General features: G+C 44.2%; 1 protein-coding gene across 1 annotated transcript in view; it reads right to left on the reverse strand.

The window, feature by feature from the left end:
- The window catches only part of SUSD1 (sushi domain containing 1), a 124,741-nt gene that overhangs the window by 93,186 nt on the left and 4,636 nt on the right, over window positions 1-26,919 (reverse strand). The window contains exons 2-5 of the mRNA XM_045882928.2: window positions 17,887-17,994; window positions 14,564-14,719; window positions 3,614-3,766; window positions 2,768-2,947 (exon numbers count right to left, since the gene is read on the reverse strand). Of these exons, the coding sequence (XP_045738884.1) occupies window positions 2,768-2,947; window positions 3,614-3,766; window positions 14,564-14,719; window positions 17,887-17,994 (597 nt within the window). The remainder of the gene's footprint in view (window positions 1-2,767; window positions 2,948-3,613; window positions 3,767-14,563; window positions 14,720-17,886; window positions 17,995-26,919) is intronic.

Consider the following 26,919-nt stretch of genomic DNA (forward strand, 5'->3'; position numbering starts at 1 on the left):
CCATGGCCCATCCTCATTAACCAACTCAAAGGAGAAACTCTGAGGCCCGCTCGGATGGGGACCCATGTCACGGGGTCCTGGCCATGGCGGCACAGCCTCCAGGGACCCGGGAATCAGGGAGGAGGCAAACAACGGGATCCACCAACTGCACCTTCTCTGGTAGGGCAGTCTGTGAAATGGGACACCAAAGCTGGGTCTGTAACACACAGCTGCTCCCTTTCCAAGGACCTGCTCCTCAGCAACATCCAAGTTCACAGTTTGCTAGTGTTGTTAGCGGAATTCCCAATTCCTGTGGCTTTATACCTCCGGGCTGAAAATACCGTGCCGGCTGGCGTGTGGCCCGGCTTCTGGAGCCCCAGGATGATGAAGGATAAATACGAAGGGGTGTGCTCAGAGGAGCAGACACAGCCTTGAGACGTGGCCATGTGGTGACGCGGGGGAGGAGGAGGAGGGTGTCAGCAGGCAGACGGAGCAGTTATTAGAGGAGGGAAAAAAGAAGTGAAGATCTTCCAAATAACAGTTCTTTGGGGAATGTAACAAGTACTCTCCTCTAAATTAACTTTCTCCATTCTCAGTCCAATAATCCAGATGACTACTGGTTCTCGAAGTCACACAAACTCTTTTATTGGGGTTTTCCTATATAAATCCTTAGGGAGCTCTTTGATATGCATTATGGCACATTTTAATCTAAGTTCTGCATTTTAATTGATCCACTGAAAGATAATGTGAGAACTAAAATGTACTTTTAGAATTTCTTAACCCCCAGGATGATAATTAACTATTAAAATGTGTTTAGAGCCTGAATCGCAAATCAGAACAGCACAAGAATTAACTTAGCCAAGCACATCACTGAGATTTCCTAGCTATGCAGTAAATTCAGTGAAAACTGTTTCCTTTTTTCCAAAATGGAAACAGCTTTGTTACTTTGTCTAATGCGTTTAAAATTCTTTCAGTACAGAAAGAATATCAAATGTGAAAGTCATCCAGGATCCCCCCCAGTGGAAGTTACCACTGGTAAACATATTTTGATGTATCACCTTCTAAACTTTTGTAAGCATATATGTGCATATGAGCTTTTTCAAAATTAATGTCATGTTATTCATATAGTTGATAACTCAGTAATACACTGTTAAGGCTAACCTATGTCAATAAAAATTATTTTCCAACGTATTTTTATTGGCTACATAATATTCCATTTCATGTATATGCCATGATTTATTTAACCAATCTCCTATTGACAGACATTTGGGATTGTTTCCAATATGTCACTTATAAACAACTACAACTACAGAAAATTATAAATATGAGTGCTTTCTACTTCTCTCCATAAATAAGTTTGAAAATCTGGATAAAATAGATGATTTTCTAGGAATATGTAAATTACTAAAATGGACACAAAAAGGATAGGAAACTTAGACCAGTAAGTATAGGATTTTTTAAAATAGCCCAAGGACTACCTCTCCAAAAAAGCCACATCCAGATAATTTGCAAGTGAAATCTCCCAAGCCTTTAAAAATTCTATTTAGAGTAGTCCAGAGAAAGAAGAAAGAAATTCTTTCACATTCTTTTTTTAAAATTTAGAATAACACTGACACCAAGCTCAACAAAAATGGCATAGAAAAAAGAAAATAAACCAACCTCACTTCTGAATATCAATGTAAAATTTCTAAATAAAATTTAGCAAATATAATCCAGATAAAAAGAATAAAAAACCAAAGACCCAGAAGATTCCATTCCAAATATTAGTATGTAAGATCATTATCAGAAAATCTAATAATATAACCTTACCATATGACTTGTTTAAAGCAGAAACATATGATCACTCTAACACATGTCTAAAAGATGTGATAAAAGTAACTCATTTCTGATTTTTTTTTAAGCCCTAGTAAAGTGAGAATAGGTAGAGGTTTCCTTAAGATTATGTCATTCCAGGGGCGCCTGGGGGCTCAGTTGGTTGAGCATCGGACTCTTGATTTTGGCTCAGGTCATGATCACAGGGTCCTAGGATCAAGCCCCAAGTCAGGTTCTGAGCTCAGCACGAAGTCTGCTTGAGATTCTCTCTCTCCTTCTCCCTCTGCCACTCCGTCCTGACGCATGCACATGAGCTTTCTCTCTCTCTCTCTCAAATAAATAAATAATTAAATAAAATCTTAAAAAAAAAAAAAAAAGAATGCAACCTCTGAAACCAGAATTCCTGGGTTCAAGTTCGGCTCTATCACTAGCTGTATGACCTTGAACAGATTACTTCATTTCTCCATGGCTCACCTTTCTCATCTGTAAAATGGGATAATAATAGTACATACTCATAGGGATCCTGTAAGGTAAGTGCTTAGAACAGCACTTGGCACATAGCACTGGATTAGTGTGCATAAGAATATAAGCAGATATCCGTAACATCAAAGAGCCAAGACCACGAACAAGTAATGAAAAACTAAAACCATTGCCATGAAAGTCATGACTAAGAAAAGAGTACTCAAAGTCAACACTACTATTTAAATTGTTGTTCTGAAAATAGTAACCAAGTGGGTTAATCAGGAGAAACCTAACTTTTATAAATGTAGAAAAATAAAGATGGAATTAATCATGATTTGCAGATGAGAACTATTGCTGAAAATACCAAGAGAATCAACTGAATGCCTATTAAGGACAACATGAATTTACTGGATCTATTTCATTCATTCACTACCCTAAAGAGAAATTTAGAGAGAACTATGAAAACAATCTCAAAATGCCAGAAGCTGGGAACCTGAACCTTTTGAAAACTCACCTTGGCAATTTAATTTTGGGGACTCCCATGTGCCCAAGGCTGTGCAGCTTGAAACTGTATCTTCTGAGCCACTGAAAAATCCTTCTTTGCAAGCATAACGAACCTGGCTGCCAAGCCTAGAAGTATAATTTCCGACGATAAAGCCATCTGGGACCTCAGGAGGGGTGCCACAGTCTATTTCTGAAAATAAATTAACGTCAAATTCATTAGTATGTGAATATGAATTTTCAAAACTCATCATCTCTCTCCACCCCTACCCCATCATTCCCTTTCCCTCCACACACACCTGAGCGATATTTTACATAGACTGGTTCATTTCCATTTTGACTTCTAGGCATGTTTCCAATGATTGTCTCTATTCAACCTTCTGGCCTTCCATAGGAATAGCATCTACACACGCACAAAGCTGATGGGATTTGGCAGTCAACCTTCACTAATTCACACTAAAGAGAAGCCTACCCCAGCGAAGTAAAAAATTTGAATTGCAAAATACCTTCAGATATATATGGCTTTGTAGTTTTCAGAGTCACTTTTCTGTTGCTGGTCCTTACCAGGGCAGCTATGTTTACTATCTAAAATCAGGTTTAATAGGAGAATATCTATTAACTACTAAAAATCCCAGAAGTTTACTAATTGTAGCTTTAAAAAAAAAAAAAATGAGATAGCCAGCCCCTTCTATCTTGTAATATTGACTTTATTTCATAGGTTGTACAGATGCACAAAGGACAGATAATCTCCACTCATATCCCCAACACAGACCCCACAGACGCAGGCTCAGAGCAGGAGAAAGTCATCTGAGAACAGAATCCCACTTTCAGAAAGCTCCCTTCTTTGGCAGAAACCCACCTGTGCATGACGTGGCATCTCTGGTCGGGTGGAAAGGCTCGGGTCCATTCTTTGGCAAGTATCCATCCATACAGTAGCATTCGAAACTTCCATAAGTGTTCACACACCGTCCTCCTTGCTTGCACAGGCCGGAAACCTCACACTCATCTACATCTTGAGACCCAGATATAAGAAGGGAGAGAAAAAAACAGAAAAAGGGAAACACAGGGGCAGAGGGGTATTGGAACAGCCACTTCTCACATTCTCAATCTACCCTTACAAAAATGGATGCATTTGTTTGCAATGGCATCATGAATTTTATTTCATTCTTCAAAGATTCTTTTCATATACCCTTTATGCCATCGGTATTAAAAGGTGTTCAATAAATCCTTGTCAATGTGTTTTGGAAATTTACGAAAACCAACGACCATCATGAACTCTCTGACACCCAACAAAATGAGCCCAAAAAAAGTATGCTGAAAAAAATTCAATCACTACAAAATAAGGATGTCCTCTACCTCATACTAAAATACCTGAAGGATGGGGCATCTGGGTGGCTTAATCTGTTAAGCGTCCAACTCTTGGTTTCGGCTCAGGTCGTGATCTCAGGGTCATAAGATCAAGCTCCTCATCGGGCTCCATGCTGGGCATGAAGACTGCTTAAGATTTTCTCTCTCTCTCTCCCTCTTCCTCTGCCCCTCCCCTGTCCCTCTCTTTAAAAAAATAAATAAATAAATACCTGAAGTAGAACTCCAAATATAAAACAATTTAAACCAGAGTGAAAAATGCTTTCTAGCTCATGAGCATAGGATGGTGAGGCAGGTGGTAAGAGGAAAATTCAGAAGGGTCTCACTAATTTTACCAAGATTACAAGAACTTAAGACGAGCTTCGAGAAGAAAAAGACATGCCCCTTGGCAGACTTTTCCCCTAGACCTCCAAAAGTATCAGGTACAGCGGTAAAAACCACACAGTAATTCAGAGACTGGAGAAGAAAGCTCTCTGCCAGTTAGCAGATTTTTTCCCCTAGAAATGACTTAGAGAACAAAACTAAAACTTTAGAAATTCCATTAGAGCCATACAAACACCAATTTCACCTAGAGAAAAAAAATACCTTAAGTGAAATGGAACTTTTCCCAGGACACTTACAAGAACCATGGCGGGGGGCAGGGGGCAGGGGAGCAAAGAACAGGGAGTAGCAAGACTGAAGGAATCCTGGTTGTTACCAGGCTCCGGGATTTTAAAGGCCAGTAATTTTGGAAGGACCAATATAAAGTGGCCAGTATTCTACTTTGCCAGGTAAAGAGCATTTTGTTTTGTTTTGTTTTGTTTTCCAAAACCTACTAACACCATAATTTCACAAAAGAAGGAAGAAAATAATATCAGAACCCTTTTAAATTTGTGATTTTATTAAAATTCACTATAGTCTCCTTTTTGTGTGGTTTCTGGTCTTGACCAATGAACTCCTCATCACTCACTGATTATTGTTTAGGAGGCAGTGATTCGTTGAATTGCTGAAAAGAGCCCATACAAGCTAACAATTCTGATAAACCTACGGCTTTAATGCAGCAAACTTTGAGGAAAATCTGGGAGATGATCTCTAAAGATGGTGGCCATCTCTTGGGGATTCAAGAGGGGAATCCATTCCACCACCACCCCCCCTTGGGTTGGTCTCGAGACTTGCTTTGGACAATAGAATGCAGCAGAAGTTAATGCTATGCCTTCTGTGAACCTAATCTTGGAAACGACTAGCAGCTTCCTCTCTCCCTCTGTTGGAATACAGTGGCCATGCTGTAAGGAAATCCAAGCTATCATGCTTGGGAGCGAAGGCACTCAGGGGACACCCTGAAGTTGAGACACCAAGTGAAGAGAGAGACCACATGGAAAACTAAGGTGTCCTGGCTGATAGTCAGCATCAAGGCCCTAGAATGTGAGAGAGACCTTCTTTTACCTACCAGCCCAGCCCAGCCACTAGCTGAATGTTTCCACATGAGTGAGAGAACCACCTAGCCATGGAACTGTGAGTACTAATAAATTGTTGTTATAAGCCATTAAATGGGGCGGGGGGCTGGGGCAGGAAGTACCATTATGCAGTAATAGATGACCAAAACACTCTTGACATATGAAGAGATGCAGGAGTCCAAATGAGATTAAGAGGATACTGTAATCGGGTGCCTGGCTGGCTCAGTTGGTAGAATGTGTGATGCTTGATCTCAGAGTTGTGAGTTCAAGCCCCACACTGGGTGTAGAGATTACTTAAAAATAAAATCTTAGGGGCGCCTGGGTGGCTCAGTTGGTTGAGCGACTGCCTTCGGCTCAGGTCATGATCCTGGAGTCCTGGATCGAGTCCTGCATCGGGCTCCCTGCTCGACAGGGAGTCTGCTTCTCCCTCTGACCCTCCCCCCTCTCATGTGCTCTCTCTCTCTCTCATTCTCTCTGTCTCAAATAAATAAACAAAATCTTTAAAAAAAATAAAATAAAATCTTAAAAAAAAGAGGATACTGCAATCAATGAAAAAAAAGAGGGGAACTTCTGAAAAAAACAATGAGATCTTGGAAATTAAAAGCAAAATATGAACGCCAAAAATAAAAACCAAATAGAGGCACTGAATAATAGGTTGGTCACTGCTGGAAAATAAATTTGCAAATTCCAACTTAAAGAATTCTCCAAAAACACATAGAAAATGAAATTATATAAGACAGAAGCTATAGGACAATAAACAATATAAGGACAGATCCAAAATATGTAATATTCACTTAAGAGGAATTGCAGGGGGCACCTGGGTAGCTCAGTCAGTTAAGTGTCCGACTCTTGGTTTTGGTTCAGGTCATGATCCCCGGGTCGTGGGACTAAGCCCCAAGTCAGGCTCTGTGCTCAACACGGAGTCTGCTTGAGATTCTCTCTCCCTCTGTCCCTCCCTCTCATGTTCACTCTCTTTCTCTCTCTCTCTAAACTAAATCTTTATTAAAAATTAATATCGGGCGCCTGGGTGGCTCAGTTGGTTGAGCGACTGCCTTCGGCTCAGGTCATGATCCTGGAGTCCCAGGATCGAGTCCGCATTGGGCTCCCTGCTCAGCAGGGAGTCTGCTTCTCCCTCTGACCCTCCTCCCTCTCATGCTCTCTGTCTCTCATTCTCTCTCTCACAAATAAATAAATAAAATCTTAAAAAAAAAATTAATATCAAAGGGAAAATTTCCTCTGCTTATGTATTCACTTCCAAACAGCCTTTTGAGGTGACAGGCATTAATGTTGAAAAGTGAAAGTCATTCTGAATTTCATGGAATAAAAGAGAACCTGTGAAATGAGAGAGAAAGGAATGGTTATCTATGAAGGAAAGAACACCAACCTGACCTAGGATTTCTTGTCTGAAACACCAAATAGTAATGGAATATTTACAGAGTTCTAAGGAAAAGGGAGCAAGACACAGTACTATAGTTAAGTCAACGAATGACATTTCAGAACATGAACGATCTCAGAAATCATACTATTGATATTTATTTTTTTTTATTTTTTTTTTTTAAGCAGACTCCACACCCAGCACGGAGCCCAACTCAGGGCTCAAACTGAGAACTGTGAGATCAAGACCTGAGCCAAGATCAAGAGCTGGAAGCTCAACCAACTGAGCCACCCAGGCACTCCCTGACATTTCTTTTCTGAAAAAGATTTTGAAAAATATTCAAGCCAGTGAAAAACATCAGAATAAATAATGTCAAGAAAGAGAAAACATAATTTAAAGCAAAACAAAGAGGTAAGAAATGAAACCAATAAAAACTCAGTTAAACAACTGTTGATAACAGGGCCCCTAGGTGGCTCAGTTGGTTAAGCGTCTGCCTTCAGCTCAGGTTATGATCTCAGGGTCCTGGGATCGAGCCCCACATCAGGTTCTCTGCTCGGCGGGGAGTCTGCTTCTCGCTCTCACTCTCCTTCTGTGCTCTCCCTCTCTCCCTCCCTCTCTCTCTTTCTCTCAAATAAATAAATAAAAATCTTAAAAAAAAAAAAGTTGTAGATAATACAATCATGGAGTTTTGGGTAATAGTTAACAGGATTCTCAAAATATAAATAATATGAAATAAAATCAGTCGCAATCCAGCACAAACTTTAGAGATGATTTCAACCCTGCAGGATCCAACATGTGTTCCTAGAATTGGATCCATTATTTTAGCTTATCAAGATTCTGTATTCCAAGTGGGAGTTTGTAAAATGTGTACATATATATAGGGCGCCTGGGTGGCTCAGTTGGTTAAGCGACTGCCTTCGGCTCAGGTCATGATCCTGGAGTCCCGGGATCGAGTCCCGCATCGGGCTCCCTGCTCAGCGGGGAGTCTGCTTCTCCCTCCGACCCTCCCCCATCTCATGTGCTCTCTCTCTCTCATTCTCTCTCTCAAATAAATAAATAAAATTCTTTAAAAAAAAAAAATGTGTACATATACCTTTGACACAGTAATCATCTTCCAGCCTGCCCATTTGCCCCAGGCTCTTCAAAAGACAGTGAGTGGGAATAAATGGCATTTTCTGTAGACTTCTAAGAACAGGCAGTACCAGCACTACAGGGCAAACATGTGGCTAGGTAGCAATGGTAGGGAAAGAGACGGAGTTTTTAGATACTGATCAGCTCTGTATGAGTCACCACAGTCATTAATCACCTTGCTTTGTGTCCAGTCACTCAACAACCTAATAAAAATGATTGTTATAACGAGCGCTAATCCCAGGGACTCTTGTGCGTCTTCTGACACATGGTGGCCACTGTTCTACACGCTTCATTATTTATGACTAATTATTTTCATCTTATTCTGCACAATAACCCCATGAGGTAGATGCTATTATTATCCCCATTTTACAAAGGAAGTACATGAAGCACAGAGTGGGTAAGTAAGTACACTGAAATCACACAGGTTAAGTGGTGGGAAAGCCAGACTTGGAAACCAGGTATGTGGCTCCAGGACCACACCCTTAACCACTAGCCACACTGTCCCCCCCCCCACTACAGTCACAGTACCAGCATCCAATCAATAATTCCATCTTGTCCACAGACAATGCCAAAGATATCCATTGTCTTAATGAAGTCTAGAAGTCCCTACCATCTATCCCTGAGACCGGTGACATGATTTTTGACTTTTAATGCCCTGCTACCTCTTAATGTTCACAAACCGTCCCTTTTCTAACCTATTCTAGAATCTTGGCTGGGTAAACATATTAAGCTCATTAGAATAACTTCTCCATGTGGTGGATTCCATGGGGCCTCCAAGGTTAGAACATGTTTGCTTGGGAAGGAAAAACGCTCTGAGCAACTGAGCAACCTTATTAACATACCTAACTAATCGAGGGGGAAATTTTCCCTTGTCCCATTGTACATACCAGACTATTTAACTTTATCCACAGCCAGAACAATTCCTTGCCAGAAAGTAGCAAAACCAGGCAGGACACGCTGACCTGGTCCCAGGGCCCTGATGTTCTATATTTACTCCTTTTCATCTAATAGCCTCAGTTTGAAAGTCAAACAGACCCAGGTTTGAGAACTGATTCTGCTACTTATTAGATGTACTTAGGTCTGTTCCTTAACCTTTCTAAACCACTTTTGTAAAATGAAGCTAATTAGGTCCTCGATGCATGTGGGCTAATACATGAATGGGCCTTGCCTCTCTACTGACTCAGTTCTCCCTGCAGCACAAGCCACTCCTTCAGAGCCTGCACCTAACCCTCAGTGTGACCATGAGCAACGTCCTTGCTCGTGCACACACACACACACACACACACACACTCTCATGGGTTTCTTGGCTGAGGTCTGGGGAGCGGCCCCATGGCTTGCCCCCCCTGGATCTGAATGCTCTCGGCCCACATCTGAAAATTCATCTGGAGGACCCTTAGCTAGAACAGGAGTATCAAAGAGGCAAGGGTTTAGCTTCGGCAGCCGTGCCAGAGAGGCGAGTTTCTGAACGCCCCATTACACGCAAGCTCTTGCCTGCAGGAGCTTTAAAATCTGAAGACTCAGAATGGACTCAGCAATAAAAGTGCACTGAAGAATTGCCACATTCATGAAAATGCTCTCACAGCCTGCTCTTCTCCCTGTAGCCAACTAATTACTAGTTCCTGCCGACTCCATGCAGGTGAGACAGAAATGACTTCCTCACATCTTGCGAAGTAACGTTACCGTTTTTTTCCATCTTGCGTCCTCAAATGCCAAGTTCAGCTAAGAAGTCTGTATCTTAAGAAGCCATATTTAGAGGGACAGAAACACCCATTTAAAATCAAGACCGTTAAATTCGCATCATTCATTGCTAATGTCCAGTGTTGGCAAAGATGTGAAGACATGAAGACCTTCATGAAATGACTAGTGAGAGAGAATACTGGTGTGAACCTTTTGGAAGACAGTCTGGCACGATGTACCAAAAGTAACAATGTGTAGGTACACCTTTGACACAGAAATTATTTTCCAGGGTGCCTGGGTGGCTCAGTCGTTAAGTGTCTGCCTTCGGCTTAGGTCATGATCCCGGGGTCCTGGGATCGAGCCCTGCATCGGGCTCCCTGCTCCTTGGGAAGCCCGCTTCTCCCTCTCCTTCTGCTCTTCCCCTGCTTGTGCTCTCTTGCTCTCTCTGTCAAATAAATAAATAAAATCTTAAAAAAAAAAAAAAGAAATTATTTTCCAGAATTTATAACAAGGAATATAATTATCTGTAAGGATGTAGATACAAGGATGTTCATTATAGCATTTCTTATGATAGCAAAAAACAAAAACAAAAACAAAACAACCACAAGAGGGGAAAAAATAATCAGTTAAGTAACACAGTACAGCCACATAATAAATTCCGTGTAGTTAATATATAAGGTATTATATGTCTATCTCTATATTACTTTTTTTTTTTTAAAGATTTTATTTATTTGACAGAGACACAGTGAGAGAGGGAACACAAGCAGGGGGAGTGGGAGAGTAAGAAGCAGGCTTCCTGCGGAGCAGGGAACCCGATGCGGGGCTCGATCCCAGGACCCTGGGATCATGACCTGAGCCGAAGGCAGACGCTTAACGACTGAACCACCCAGGCACCCCTATATTACTTTTTAAGTGTTATAGTTTATACTTAAAAAGTACTGATCTTTTTTTTAAAAAGATTTATTTACTTATTTATTTGAGAGAGAGAGAGAGAGTGAGGGAGGGGCAGAGGGAGAGAATCTTCAAGCAGACTCCCTGCTGAGCATGGAGCCCAACTCAGAGCTCAATCTCACAGCCCATGAGATCATGACCTGAACTTAAATCATGAGTCAGACACTTAACCGACTGAGCCACAAAGGTGCCCCCAAAAATGTACTGATCTTAGGTGTACAGTTCATGAGTTGTGAAAATCTCATACAAACCATGTAGCCAACATCCAAAACAAGAGATAAAACATTCCATCATCCAGCAAGTTCCCTCATGTTTCTTTCCAGCCAATCCCTACCCCCAAACAACCATTTATTTTTTGAAAAGAAAGACCTTACTTCTAAGTAATCTCTACACCCAACATGGGGCTCAAACTCACCACCCCAAGATCAAGAGTCACATGCTCCACCGACTGAGCCAGCCAGGTGTCCCAAATAACCACCTTTTGATTTCTATCACTATAAATTATTTTTGCCTGTACTTTACATAAATGGACCCTCCTAATGCATTTAAGGGAAGGGTGCTTTGGTTTAACCATCTTCTGATTCAGAGTCTTTGACCTCTCTCTCCTTCCTAGGAGCTGGAGCACCAGTGGGAGCCTGAAGCCATCACCCACCACCACTGGAGACCTAACTAAGCAGGAGTCAAGGGGATGCCACAGGGAAAATAGTCAAGAAGCCACTGGTTATGAGCAGTGCTCTGGGAAGTGGGAAGCAATAACCCCCAGGACACTCTTCCTTAGGTTTATCTTTCCTTATTTCTTCCTTCTTTCAGGGTAGTAAAAAATGACACTTCTGGAATAAAACCCAGCTAAAACAAAGGATTAGGATTTGGGGAGCAAAATCCCACTTGGAGAGAGCCCTGGGAGAAACCGCAGGACAGCTGCAAGTCCACCCCACACAGAGCCAGCAGAATCCCAGCAGGACTACACGTTTGGGTCTGAGCCCACAGCAGGCTGCTCCAGGACCTGAAACAACAGGGCAGCTGAGAAGCTTGTGTGCAAAGGCTCACAGGGAAAACAGGCTCCTGACCTGGGAGAGGGATTTACATCCAGAAACGAAGGTGTTTACTTCACCACAGGCAGACCTACGGGGTACAGGCTCTGAGCAGAAGGTTCCAGACACTGATGAAGGGCAAGGCATTCACTCTCTCTAGGTTCTTTTTTTTTCCCCCCATTTCCTAGTCAAGGCTGAAATGCCGTTACATTTCTCTAGAAGAAACGGCATCAGGCCCTTGATCCTGCAGAAATGAGCTGACGAAAAAGAAGGCTGCAGCCGCCGTCAGATTCAAGATGGATTCCCAAGACCTGGGGAATTCAAAGGCGAAAAAAGGCATTTTGCAGTTCTCAGCAGACGTGGTAGGGCCACGCCTCCTTGGAATGAGGCTGGCAGGGAGGTGACAGCCCTAGGCCTGCTCCCACACCAGTTTCATCTCTCTCCCACCCCCCTCACGCTGGAAACGCCACTGAACCTCTCCCTCTGCCAAGCTGCCAGGAGCCCCAGAACTTGCTTGGGGGCAGCCCGGGGGGCGGGGCCAGGACATTTGCAAGCTCTCGGGAACTAGAACCCTTGCAACTGCATTGTCCTCTCTCGCTGGGGACATCCAAAGAGGCCCACCTGCAAGCAGCTCTGAAATCTAGCTCAGACTCTGCAAAGTACAACCAACACCTGGTCGCAGGAGTTCTTGGAATTCCGGAACCAGGACTCAGATCCTGTGGTTCCAGACAAACACCGGATAACTGCTGAGACCCCAAAACGTGCTAAGCCTCTGCCCCAGCTGAAGTTCGCTGCTGTTCCTGTAGCAAGTATGATGCTTAGAGACATTCAGTATCATCGAGAAAAGTCCCCCATCAGCTTTTACGAAGTGATAACCCGAGACCTCCAAAGGAGAGGTCACGAGAATGACTGCCCTCAGATACGGGCCTTCTTTTGAAGTGATGGAGGTATTCTGAAATTAGATAGTGGTGGTTGTTGCACAACTTTGTGAATATACTAAAAACCACTGAATTGTATACCTTGACAGAGTGAATTTGATGGCATGTGAATTATATCTCATTAAAAAAAAGGGGGGGGTCACTAAATAATTACAACAAGTAGAAGAAAGAGAAGCAGAGTCAAGATCAAGATTTTGTTCCAGGAAGACTGGCTCTTATTAGGCTGACATCTCTTTGGCCCTTGCATAAAATATTTCTTTCTTCTTCTCCTCCTCCTTCTTCTCCTCCTCCTTCGTATTTTTTTTAAAGTCAAATGCATCCTTGGGAACTCGAGTGATAGATACAATGATAAACGTTTTTCCCCAGCCAACTCCCGCAGCCTTGAAAACACAATTTCGGGTATCATGTCCTCCAGAAAGTTCCCGGATCCCTTCCCCACTTCCAAGATAAGAGCCCCCAAGGATTCCAGATCCCCTAAGTGCCCTTTGCTCACCTATGACTAACACCTTATACTGAAATTAGCTGTCTGCCCTCAGCTCCCACTGGCACCGCCTTGGCACATGAGAGGTATGTGAGAAATGTGTCCTGACCGAACTCAACACCCTATCACCATCTTGTTGGGCTTCTTAAAAATGGGCACGTGATGGGATGAGCACTGGATGTTATACTGAACCTATGAATCATTGAACATTACATCAAAAGCCAATGATGTACAATACCTTGGCTAATTGAATTTAAATTTAAAAAAATTTTTTTAATTCATACTTTTTTTAACGCATCTACTTTAATTCTGCAGCACTGCACTTCTGCAACCATATAACAAGCCATTTGCTACCAAAAACAACAGTGTATCATAAAACATTTTCTCAGAGGAAATGCAGTTCATTCATGCCAAGAATAAATCAAGTGGACCCCATGAGGGATTTCTACCTCGGTACAGGTCAAGAGGGAGAATGAATCAGAGCATCAGAACCCGTGCTTCCTGGTGGGTAAGGAGATAAAACATGTTCTCCTCTCCCTTCCTTTTCCCCGAAAACCTTTAAATATCACAAAGCTTTTAAGCAGAGTCATTAAGTCTATGCAAAGCCATCCCAGAACCAGGAGTCTTTTCCTGCCTTTCCTCTTCCTTACTGTTCCTAGATTTTCTTAGAAAACCAAAGAGCTATAATGTCATGACATGCTGTACACAAAGTTCAGTCAAGAGTTTCAGGGCCCACTGAAAATTAGGATTTTGCCCACCCATTGTATTCAACCAACATGTGCCCAAAGAGTCAGAGCTGCTGAGATCCAAAACGTTGCTCTCCTTGCCCCGCTGATTCCTCTGAGAGGTTAAGTCCCATCTCTAACCCAGCACCACTCTGAGCTCCCGGAAGCCAACATCACAATGCCCGCCCCCCTGGGCCCTTAGTGCGCAGTGTGCACCATGGGGAGCGCCAGAGTCACCCCAAGAACACCCCAGCTGGAGTGACAGAAACCTGCAGATGGTACACCATCTCTGAGAGCCCCTCCTTGTTTGGTAGAAAATGTTCAAATGCACAGAACAAGAGAAAGAATATTCCGGTGAACTCCCACAGACCCACCCCCCCACCCCCAAGACTGAACAACTCACAGTTTGTCAGTTAGGATCCTTTAGAGATCATAATAACACTAGATACCTCATAATACCCCTAAATACTTCAGCATGCATCTCCCAAAGTGAGAATATCATCCCCAGTATCACGATGCCGTGACGCCAGCTAACAAAAGTAACAACAGTTTCCTAACACTAACTAATACTCAAATTTCCCTCGTGGACCTTCTGAAAGGAGAGTCCCTCCCTTAAATGACACCCTGTCCCGGTCCTGCCCTCTCCCTCCTCCACAGGCCAGACACCTGTCCCGCCATCGTGGCGGCCCCCTCCTCGAGTACCTGTGCAAAAGCTGCCATCATTGGGAATGAATGTTTTGTTGTTGTTTGTGGCTCGATATCCTTCGAGGCAAACACAGTAAAAGCCTCCGAGCGTGTTGTGGCAAGATGTGTGGTTTCCGCAGACCACAGCAGCTCCAAACTGGCACTCGTTTTTATCTGTTGAAATGTTGAGACAACACACAGAAAGGGCTATCAATCCATACCATGTTCAGCAACCCAGACTGTTCTCCTGTGCTATAGACTCGGGAGTTGCTATTCCGTGACAACATCTCAAGGGTCTATTTCCCCAGCCTCTTCTCTTTCCACGATGCTTCTCAGACTGCAGGGCGTGGGACCCTGGTAGTCGTGCGCTAGGTGTATATGAAACCACAAGAGAGGGGCCCCTGGGTGGCTCAGTCAGTTAAGCAGCCGACTCTTGATTTCGGCTCAGGTCATGATCTCAGGGTCATGAGATTGAGCCCCACATTGGGCTCTGCACCGAGCACAAAGTCCACTGAAGTTTCTCTCTCCCTCCACGCCCCCCTACCGCCCCCCGCACACTCATGCCCACTCTAAAATAAATAAATAAAATCTTAAAAACACACACACAAGAGAAACCCAACATCTTAATCTGAACATCATCTTATTTGAAGATTGGGAGAAGGGGACTGCACATTCCCCCATCAACCGTGTTAATCTGTCATTATATACTATTCCAGCTCTGTCTTCCAAGCTGCATACTGTTATTCTTTTTCAATTTCTCCATATTCAAAAAGATCTTGGGAAAGAAACAAATCTAGGAGCATCCCATTTTTCCAGCTCAGCTAGCCATTCTCTTGCTTTTTTCATGAAAGGCAGACCAGGACGATTTTGCATCCAGTGATTAACCGGAAAATTTGTTACTTCTGAGTTACCAGGAAACACAATGGAATTAGTGCTTAAGCCTCATCCGGGAGCAGAGCTAATATGGTGGCAGGAACAGCTCCTGCTAATCGTCAATGACCCATGTGAATAATATTAGTCACCCAGTGAGAAGGAGCTGAAGTATACGATGCCTGATGAGTCTGCAGAGGCCTGACCTGAGTATTTTTAATTCAGTCATTTGACATAGATGTCAAATGAAAGTAAATCTCCCTCCTGTCTCTGTCCTGTAGCTCAGGGCTTAGCGAACCTTTTCTGTGATGGGCCCATCAAAGGTCTCCGGTGGCAAGTGTTCACCCATGCTTTTGGAACACAAAGCAACCACAGACAATAAGTAAACAAACGAGCAATGCTGTCTTCTAATAAAACTCTATTTACAAAAACAGGCAGCGGCCAAATTTGGCCCGCAGGCCTCTGTGACTCTGCTCTGGCCTCTACCATCAGAACTCCTGTGACCAATTTCTTATGCATTCTTTCAGAGCTGATCTCCCCTGCTGGTGGTTTGGTTTGGTTTTGTTTTGGGGGGGCGGGATCACCAATTTATGAACTGGAGTTTTTTCTGACTGTTAGTGTTTTACTGTTCACCTCTCACAACTGCACTCAATTCCTGCCAACTCCCTTTCTCAAAATCTGGTGTTCCTTCCTCCACCGCCCCCCATTCTCCTTATAGGCGTTACCTTTTGGAAAATGTAACTGAACACAGAACACACTTCACTGTTAACACTGTCCGTGTTGAGATCTGCCTGGGAGCTGAGAGAAACAGCCCTCAAGCCACAGCCTGGCCAAGTGTCCAGCCCAGCTTATGAGCACTGCACGGGGCTTTCGGACACAAGTCCATAATGGCACATTCCAGTCCCTGGCTGTTATTTCTGAGATAGGGCCTCCCCTGCAGACTTCACCAGAAGGGACAGTGGGTTTGTAGAGAATTCTAAATTTCTGAGGTCTCTTGACTGCAGACCACGTTACAGCACGTGGGGCACACAGGTAATGTCACCTGTGACCTGCGGTGTGGTCTCAGAAGGCCGTACTGGGCGCCTGGGTGGCTCAGTCGTTAAGCGTCTGCCTTCGGCTCAGGTCATGATCCCAGGGTCCTGGGATCGAGTCCCACATCGGGCTCCCTGCTCGGCGGGAAGCCTGCTTCTCCCTCTCCCACTCCCCCAGCTTGTGTTCCTGCTCTCGCTGTCTCTCTCTGTCAAATAAATAAATAAAATCTTTTAAAAAAAAAAAAGAAGGCCAAGTACTGGCGTAGGCAGTGTCTAGTGTCCGCGAGCAAGCACCACATAAATCAATAAGCCCCTTCGCCCCATTAAGAGAAGTTCCTCTTCAGAAGTCCAAGAGCAATCAAGAGTGTGGTGAGCTTCCGCAGGAGGGGGACTGCCTTCGGGGAGGGAGCAGAAAAGGCTTGTTCGTGCTCAATTCCAACCTCATTTCCAAGCCCCTGCTAGCAAGCCGTGGGAGGAGAGGGGTTCGAGAGATGCCTCAGGAACCTAGACTGTAGGGTAGCCACAATTCTCCTGGGCAGAATCCCAAAGAGAGAGGGTCGGCGGTGGCACAAATCCAGCCCGCAGGAACGGGAGATGGTGTGTGCCTGTGAAAGCTCGTATCTGCGAAGGAGAATATGACTTTTGGAACTGGGAATTTTTATTTTGCTTTGGGAAGAAAAAAAATCCAAAGATATCACAAGGCTGTATACACCGTCAGTGCACAACCGCAAGGCAAACTGTCGGTATTTGCACTGCACGTAACAAGGCTGTCGGGAGGACGCCGTGATCCTCCTAACGTTCACTACTACAAACGTGCCGTGAGGTTTTCCCTCTCTCCGAACTGGGCTTGAACCTGGATACTGCCCGACTCTCACGGCACGGAGGAGACCGTGAAGCCAAAAAATAACCTCAGATACTTCCTAAAGGTCTTTGTATTCCTTTAAGGCACCCAAGACCCCAAAGGGCTACAACTACAAAAAATTTTGAGAATGGATTCTGGTAGACATAAGACCCAAAGCAGGACTACTTCACTAGTTAGCCAGAAAGTCCAATAGGCAACTGTGTTTTGTCTCTCCTCAGGGTACTAATACAAATCGTTTGACATCAGAACAACCAAGAGAAATTAAGGAAGGCAATATTCACTCAAATTGTTAAGTTAAACTCAAGACTTGAAACAGATTTCAAATTTGTGTTGGGTCAGAGAATTTCCAGAGATTCAAGTTCAATGTCCCTCAAACACGAAAGATACTTTCTTGGAAAGGCTGCAGAAAGGCTACATCCAAACACTAAAACAAAGGTGTATTATAATGGACAAAACTTCTTGTAATAAAAACATGTGAACAAAACAACGTTTTCCCCAGAAGGACGTTAGCTCTTTAACACTAGGGAATCTCGTTACTTGATTCAACTTTTCAACTTCACCCAGGATTCAGAACTTACCAATACAGTAAGTCCTCCCATTGCCCACAAATCCATATTTGCAAACACACATCTTCATCCCTTCTGTTTGCTTGCAGGTAGCGTGTTCATGGCAAGTGGCACAGATATCTAAACCGGAATCATAAATTGTAGATGAAGGAAAAGAAAAATTCAATCACCTCCTCTAGACAAGTCACATTTTGGGTAGTAGACATTTACAATGGAGAAGCAAAATTTGAATAGCAGAATTATAAAAGGCAGAGCTGATCCCAACCTTAAAAACCTGCAAAGGCTACTCACTGCCCACAGAGTAAAGTACAAATACCTCTACCAGGCAATCAAAGCTCTGAACAGTCCCGACTCTAAGCTAACCCCTCCAAGCCTCACTGTTCCCAAACCCAAACCACACACAATATTCTCTAGGGAGGAGGCTGACTACCCCTTCCCATGCACGCTGTCCCCTGTCCTACCTCATGCCGCAGTCACGATGTGCCCTTCAAGTAGAATGCCTATCCCTCCTTCTCCGCCCAGCTAGCACCCATTCCTACTTTAAGATTCACCTTAAACATCACATTCTCCCTGGTATCGTCCCCATTCCTCCATTCTTGTGAAAAATTAAATTCCTCTGTGCTCCACTAACACTCGCATATTCCCACGTCAGCCGTGTTAATTTGTCATTATATACTGTTCCAGCTCTGGCTTCCAAGCCGCAGATCGTGCATGAGCTTCTCCCCCAGGACAGGGATCATGTCATTTGCCCATATATCATCATGCCACAGTATAAACATTCAAGATACTTTTACTGACCGACCGGATAAAGGAACTTGCAGTCCTACTTGCCACAACTCAAAAAGCAAGTGGAAGGGAGAAGAGCTCATCTGTCTATTACCCCATCTGTGTTTCTTTTAGGGAAAAACTGAATGTGTTTAAAATGTCAGTGAGATGAACAGCCAGGTCCCAGCAGATGACCAGATCCCAATTACTTCGACAGGCAGCAAAAATGTATGAGGCCAACACAGACAAACCTACCAGAGGATGACTGATATATGGCCCAAGGTCAACCAAGGACGTCCACCCGAGGCTACGTGGGCCGCCATGCTGTCCTCCCAGTGGAGGATTTTAGGAGAGGCCCTCGTCAGGAGAGTCTTCCAGCGTGGAATTCCATCTTCGTCTTGGCCCCACGACTACCCAGGTAATAAAGACTCAGCCCTCAGGTTGCTCTAGGCAACTGAGACAGGGAGATTTCCAAGTACAGACAGCCCCTGACTTACAATGGTTCGACTTACAATCTTCCAGCTTTACAACGGTGCAAAAGCGATACACGTTCAGTAGAAAGCATACTTCAAATTTTGAATTTTGATCTTTCCCCGGACTAGGGATATGTGGTGTGATCCTCCCCCGTGAGGCTGGGCAGTGGCAGTGAGCTCCAGCCCCAGCCAGCCACGCGATCACAGGGGCAAACAACCGATAAACTCACAACCGTTCTGTACCCGCACGACCACTCTGTTTATCACCTTCAGTATAGTATTCAATACATCACATGACATAGTCCACACTTTATTATAAAACAGGCTGGGTGTCAGGTGATCTTGCCCCACTGTAGGTGAACATGTGTTTTGTGCACATTTACGGTAGGCTAGGCTGAGCTATAATGTCTCATAGGTTAGGAGTATTAAACGCATTTTCGATTTATGAGATTTCCAAGTTATGATGTAACCCAATTGTAAGTTCGGGAAGATCTGAACTGATTGTTAACCATGCCTGCTTTTTCTTTCTTTCTTTCTTTCTTTCCTTTTTTTAAGATTTTTATTTATCTATTTGAGAGAGAGAGATAGTGAGAGTAAGAGGAGAGGCGGGGATCAGGGAGAGGGAGAAGCAGGCTCCCCGCTGAGCAGGGAGCCCAATGTGGGGCTCTATCCCAGGACCCTGGAATCATAACCTGAGCCGAAGGCAGACGTTTAATCATCTGAGCCACCTAGGCTCCCCCTGCTTTTTCTTTTAAAATAAATATAACACAGGGCACCTGGGTGGCTCAGTTGGTTAAGCGACTGCCTTCGGCTCAGGTCATGATCCTGGAGTCCCTGGATCGAGTCCCACATCGGGCTCCCTGCTCGGCAGGGGGTCTGCTTCTCCCTCTGACCCTCCCCACTCTCATGTACTCCCTCTCTCTCATTCTCTCTCTCTCAAATAAATAAATAAATAAAATCTTTAAAAAAATAAAAAATAAGATAAAAAATAAAACAAATATAACACAGAAATGAGACAAACCACTGTTTATCCCTAAGTAATACTAAATTAACCATGGAATATTTACAAAATTTATTATATCGCAGACCATTAAAAAAAATGCAACCAAGTGCAAAAAAAAGTAGAAACTGTAGAAGTCATACATGACTACCATGTAATAATGTAATAAGACTACAAAATAAAACATAAGACTAGCATTCCCAAAAGAAACCTACTTGGAAACTACAGAACACTCTCCTAAATAATTCTTGGGACAAAAAGGATAGCCAAATTGAAATGTTTGGGGGCACCTAGCTGGCTCATTCGGTAGAGCACGCGACTCTTGATCTCGGAGTTGTGAGTTTGAGCCCCACGTTGGGTGTGGAAATTACTTAAATTTTTTTTTAATTGAAATGTTTAATACTAGATATAAAAATGTATCCACTCTAGAAAAAGTTTTTCATGTTTTTGTACTTTAAAAGACAGAAAGAAAAGCAGGCAGCCCGAGGGTGGGGGGAAGCCTTAGAATTTTAACACAAGAAATTTGGGGGGGGAAATTCCTTAAAAAGAGGCAGCCAGGGGGTCCTGGGTGGCTCAGTCGTTAAGTGTCTGCCTTCGGCTCAGGTCATAATCCCAGAGTCCTGGGATCGAGCCCCGCATCGGGCTCCCTGCTCGATGGGAAGCCTGCTTCTCCCTCTCCCACTCCACCTGCCTGTGTTCCCTCTCTTGCTGTCTCTCTGTCAAATAAATAAATAAAATCTTAAAAAAAAAAGAGGCGCCAGAGTGACTCAGTCAGTTAGATCAGGTCATGATCCCAGGGTCCTGGGATGGAGCCCCGCATCAGTCTCCTTGCTCAGCAGGGAGTCCACTTCTCCCTCTCCCTCTGCCCCTCCAGCAACCCCCCCGTCCCCCTGCTCAAGTTCGTGTGCGCTCGCTCTCTCTCTCATGCTCTCTCAAATACATAAAGTCTTTAAAAAAAGAAAGAAAGAAGAAAGGAAGGAAGAAAGGAAGGAGAAAGAAAGAAAGAAAAAGAAAGAAAGAAAAAAGAAAGAAAGAAAGAAAGAAAGAAAGAAAGAAAGAAAGAAAAAGAAAGAAAGAAAAAAGAAAAAGAAAAAGAAAGGAAGGAAGGAAGGAAGAAGAAAGAAAGAAAGAGAAAAAGAAAGAAAGGGGGCGCCTGGGTGGCTCAGTTGGTTAGGCGACTGCCTTCGGCTCAGGATCGAGTCCCGCATCGGGCTTCCTGCTCAGCGAGGAGCCTGCTTCTGCCTCTCTCTCTGCCTGCCTCTCTGCCCACTTGTGCTTTCTCTCTGTGTGTCAAATAAATAAATAAAATCTTTAAAAAAAAAAAAAAAGAAAAGAAAAAGAAAGAAAGAAAGAAAGGGAAAATAGAGGGTTTGGGGGGGTTGGGGGTCAAGAATTAGTAAAGAAACAAAGTATTAGAAATTACATCCAAATTCTTGAAAAAAAAAGTTTCCCCAAAGTCAGTGCATCATAAAGACCAGCAGCAATGACTCAAGGGTACTGGTTAGAGGAACAAAGAACATATGCAAACACATAACATTAGGAATATGAAAGAGCTTGTAAGAAAAAAATACATAAAAGTTTTTTTATTACAGATGAAAGACTTGCAGTTAAACATTGCAGATTTAGTACACTCTCAAAGCTCCACCTCCCCGAATGACATCAAGGACCAGAAAGGTATAAACTCTGGCAGACAAGATGACAGCAGATGAGGATGTCAACAATATTTCAGAAGAGGGAAGAGAATGGACATACAGGAATGGTTTGAGAGGAAGAACTAAAAGCCGGCCCCAAAGGCAGGAATTGGGGCCACTGAGTACTTCAGAAGGCAGGTGTCAGGGACAGGACTCAAAGTTCAAGGAACTAGGTACAAACACGGTTAAGGAGTAGGTAGATACCCCATTCTCCTCGTTAACCCTGGCATAAGATGGAGTTTACATCCTGGAGGATGTAAACCCTGGAGGAAATGGACCAGAGAGGCCCCTGACTATAGGGGCAACAGGCAGAGCTGAAGTGAGAACGGGTCGCCGTACCTAAATGTCCATCAGTGCGGAATAAATATACGTAACCATTTTAACATTTTAACACATAACATTTTTAAATGGTGCCACAGGACACTATCAATTCATAATCACACGCAACCAAAATCCTGGAAATACCCTTTAAATAACAGATCCTGGGTGAAGTCCAATAAATCCAGTGTGACCAACCATATAATGATGAACACTCTCCCCAGTGTGTACATATAGTGCAATAACAAAACATAAATACCATATTTATGAAATCATCAACAACAGAATGGTAAAATGTTTGATTTTTTTTCTAATATGGAATATTTGTCTTTTTAAAGATGGCAGCATTTATATACGTCCAGTTCCAGAAACTTACCTCAGATGGGAAAAAAAAAAGGATTATTTCATTCAACTGTTGAGTGAATCTAATAAACACACACACAAAATTAAGAAATGAAGTAGTGCCACCCACTCAGATAAATTAACGGAAGTCCAGTCTGAATTAGTGAAGGACAGAATGTAAAGTTTTTTAAATAAATTGAATTAAGTTCAAGTTCATTCAATAAACAGAACCAAACAAAATAAGGCCTTGTAAGAAGGCAGCCAGATACAGGGGAAAAGCAAGCACTGGAGCTGAGTGTCAGAATTAGATCCTAAATCTAGCCGAGTCTAATTCATTGTACAACCTTTAACAAATCACTGAACCTCTCTGGATCCCAATTTTTTCATCTGTAAAACAAGGGATTTGGGCTTCTCAAATTTTAAAGGGCATTCAAGGGCATCTGGATGGCTCAGGTCATGATCTCAGGGTCATGAGATCTCAGGGTCCTGGGAGTGAGCCCCCCATCAAGCCCCACTCAGCAGAGAGTCCGCTTGTCTCCCTCTCTCTGCCCACCCCCAACATTCTCTAAGATAAATACGTAAATCTTTAAAAAAAAATTTAAAGGGCACTCAAATCACCTGGGGCTAGTGCTAAACCGCAGGCTCTGATTCAGGGTGGGGCCCTGCATTTTGCATTTCTAACAAGCTCCCAGGGGAACCACATTTTGAGCAGCAGGAGTTAAGTGGCCTCCAAAGTCCTTGTCCCCTAATCGGCAGACACTTCATCCTTAGGGTACCTGTTTTAAGGACCCACTAAGAATAATTCAGCAAGGTGTAACCCCAGAAGGACAGTATTTGGCATGTTCGGCTCAATAAATGTCTGTTCCCCACACTGGCAAAAAGAGAACATGTATGCCAGGCTACCAAAGGATTCTCAGACCACTTGCAGGAGGGAAAGCAGTTTCCAGAGGAAGAAGGGCCTCAACTAGAGCTTCTTACTCAGCCATAATTAACCATCTGCAGGGCCTTATATGGCAGCTTCTGAGTTCTAATTGCTTGAGGGACTAAGTAGCCTCTTGTGGGGGCGGGGGAGAGGGGGCGGAGGTCCTCAGGACAATGACACAACTTATCCTAAGGAAAGGGGCAGGAAGTACAATCCTAATCCAAGAAAAGACAGGGCGGGGAGGATTGCTTCTAACCACACAACAGTCTCCACCATTCACCAGCCCCTAGCTCAGTTAAGAATCACCTACAGAGGGGCGCCTGGGTGGCTCAGTCGTTAAGTGTCTGCCTTCGGCTCGGGTCGTGATCCCGGGGTCCTGGGATCGAGCCCCGCGTTGGGCTCCCTGCTCCGTGGGAAGCCTGCTTCTCCCTCTCTCACTTCCCCTGCTTGTGTTCCCTCTCTCACTGTGTCTCTCTGTCAAATAAATAAATAAAATCTTTAAAAAAAAAAAAATCACCTACAGATGGGGTGACTACTTTGTCCCAGTTTTTTTTTTTAAAGATTTATTTATTTATTTATTTATTTGACAGAGAGAGATAGCGAGAGCAGGAACACAAGCAGGGGGAGTGGGAGAGGGAGAAGCAGGCTTCCTGCCGAGCAGGGAGCCCGATGTGGGACTCGATCCCAGGACCCTGGGATCATGACCCGAGCCGAAGGCAGACGCTTAACGACTGAGCCACCCAGGCGCCCTACTTTGTCCCAGTTTTAATAATAAAAGTCCTGTGACCCAGAAAACCCCTCATTTCGGTGCAAACCAAGACAGCTGGTCACCCTACCTGGAGAGTCTGTTAAAACAGAATCCCCAGAGATTCTGATTCGGTAGGTGTGGGGTGAGGCCTGAGAATCTGCATTTCTAAGAAGCTCCCAGGTGGACCACACCACTAGTCACATTGCAAGTCTAGTTCAACCTCAAGGTCTTGGGTCAGAATCCTGGGGAAAGAAAAGGCAACACTGAAGATGTTTTTCACCAGGCCGAGACTGATGCAGAGCATAGCTGCACCAAGGTGACAGAGATAATAACCCAAGGAATGGAAATTCTCCAGGCCAATAGAAAGATCACAGTGTCTTTGCTACATAACCTGAGGGGAAGAGGGTGCGGGAGGGCATCTTCACACGTGTATCAAGGAGCACTTAATTTTGTCATCAGCAGACTCTGCTCAGGAGAGCAGAGAGGTGGCTGCCATGTAGCGACTGAGGGAACTATTGCAGAGGTGAGGAACCCCCACCCCCCTGGCCTAGGGATACCTAGAATTACTGGCAGAGAAACAGGACAGTGGGCATTCCAAAGTCTAGATGGACAAAAAATACTAAATACTCTTTGTTACTATTATTGTACCCCCAGCAAGGACGACCTAGGTCCACTTCCCTTCAGCACTCTGTATCAACTAAGCCAGCTAAAACCACCACCGAGAGAGAGGGCGAGACAGGTTTTGGTACGTCCACCGAGGCTGGGAGACTTCTCTCTTGCTCCCTGCTTTGGTGATCTTAGGCAAGTTAACCTGCCCATCCTCCAGTTTTAATCTGTGAGATGGAATCGTGTTGTGAGGAGTCAGTGAGAAATAGGAAGGAATGCTGTATGAGCTCGAAAGCATTAGGCAAAGGGCTAATTTACATGAATATTTATGTCTCTCTCCACAGATATTGTTATTATGGCTGGAAACAGGTCACGCGAGCGGCAGGGCCTGCTACTTGGCCCGGCGGTTCCGAGCAGGGATAAGAGAGACGAAGGGGGTACAATCCCAAGCTCCACCACTTGCTAGCTGTGTCGTCCTAGATGGGCCTCTGTGCTTCAGCCTCCAATAAATCTGAATATGAGGATAATAAAAACCCACCTCATGGGCGCCTGGGTGGCTCAGTTGGTTAAGCGACTGCCTTCGGCTCAGGTCATGATCCCGGAGTCCTGGGATTGAGTCCCACATTGGGCTCCTGGCTCGGCGGGGAGCCTGCTTCTCCCTCTGACCCTCTCCCCTCTCATGCTGTTTCTCTCTCTCTCAAATAAATAAATAAATAAAATCTTAAAAAAAAATAAAAAGTGAAAAAAAAACACCCACCTCATATGGCTGTTGTGAGAAATGAGTTAATACACATAAAGCAATTACAATATGTTAGATGCTATTGTAACAACCACTCGGCAACTCCATTAATGACTAAATGAAGGTACTGACAGCAAGCCAACTCGCACGTATACTAACGAAGAGGGTGATGGAGAGCTGCATTTGCGCAAAAACCCGAAGCAATATCTTTGTGTAGACAGATGCCTACCCTATTCGTGGCGCTGACATTCTAGGATCCATAATATCTTAATTTACATAATCACCCCCTGCCTTCCCCACATCCTCCCAGCGTTCTGGGTAACACCTGACACAGACCTTGGAAGCTCAGCGTCCTCCCCCCTTCGGGCCTGTTCACCTTCCCCTCCTCCCCTCCACGCACCACGTAGACCTATACCTCAGCCTGGACTGGGGGCTGGCCGCCCAGGCAGCCTACTCTCGCTTGGTATTTCAATATGCAAGGAAGAATTTAAATGAAATAACAGCACACAGACTTCGACGATACAATGAAGAGGTCTGTCCACTGTCAGGGGAAGAAGGTGGTTTAAAAGCACAAATGGGGGCACCCGGATGGCTCAGATGGTTGAGCGTCTGCCTTCGGCTCAGGTCATGATCCCGGGGTCCTGGGATCGAGCCCCGCATCGGGCTCCCTGCTCTGCGGGAAGCCTGCTTCTCCCTCTCCCACTCCCCCTGCTTGTGTTCCTGCTCTTGCCGTCTCTCTCTCTGTCAAATAAATAAATAAAATCTTTAAATAAATAAATAAATAAATAAATGCAAGCACAAATGGAGTGCTTGCATTTGAATCGTAATCTAATCCCCAGCTATTCAGTCAGACCAGACAAAGGCACTGCACTTCCTTCACGAGATACTGTCTCTCAGGATAACCTTGTGGAGATGTGTGGAAACGGAGCAGATGACCAGAGGAAATGGGCAAAGGGGGCCAATAACTCAGGAAGAGAAAGCATTCCCCAGTCTTCCACATTATGTAAAACTGCATTGTTCTTAAGGGACTGCATCAAATTCCAGAAATGGAAGGAACCTGAGAAATCTTGAATTCTCTCCTCTCCCCATGCCTGACAAACAAAACAAAACAAAACCATAGCCTCTGCTTTAAAATCCCCCAAGATAGAGAGTACTCTACTCTCTCAAGCAAGACGATCCTTGCAGGGCATTGGGAATCACTATAGATTACTCTTCCCTACCCCAACCCAGGACTGACATTCCCCGTCAAGAACCTGCAACCTTGACTTGTGTAAGATGGTTAGATGGAGCCCTCGGCTTCCTTTTGCCCTCTTGTGTCCACTTTCCTGCTTGACCAAGACCAACTTCCAGAGGGGCCCCCCCACACGTGGCCTCCAGACCAGGAACCAAGCCTCACTAAGTGCCCCAATTTCAAAGCTTTTGTGTTTTGAGTTAAGCAGCT

Source organism: Mirounga angustirostris, unplaced genomic scaffold, assembly GCF_029215605.1.
Source record: "Mirounga angustirostris isolate CCGP_5_RB_7025 unplaced genomic scaffold, mMirAng1.0.hap1 SCAF_15, whole genome shotgun sequence".
NCBI classification, from domain to species: Eukaryota; Metazoa; Chordata; class Mammalia; order Carnivora; family Phocidae; genus Mirounga; species Mirounga angustirostris.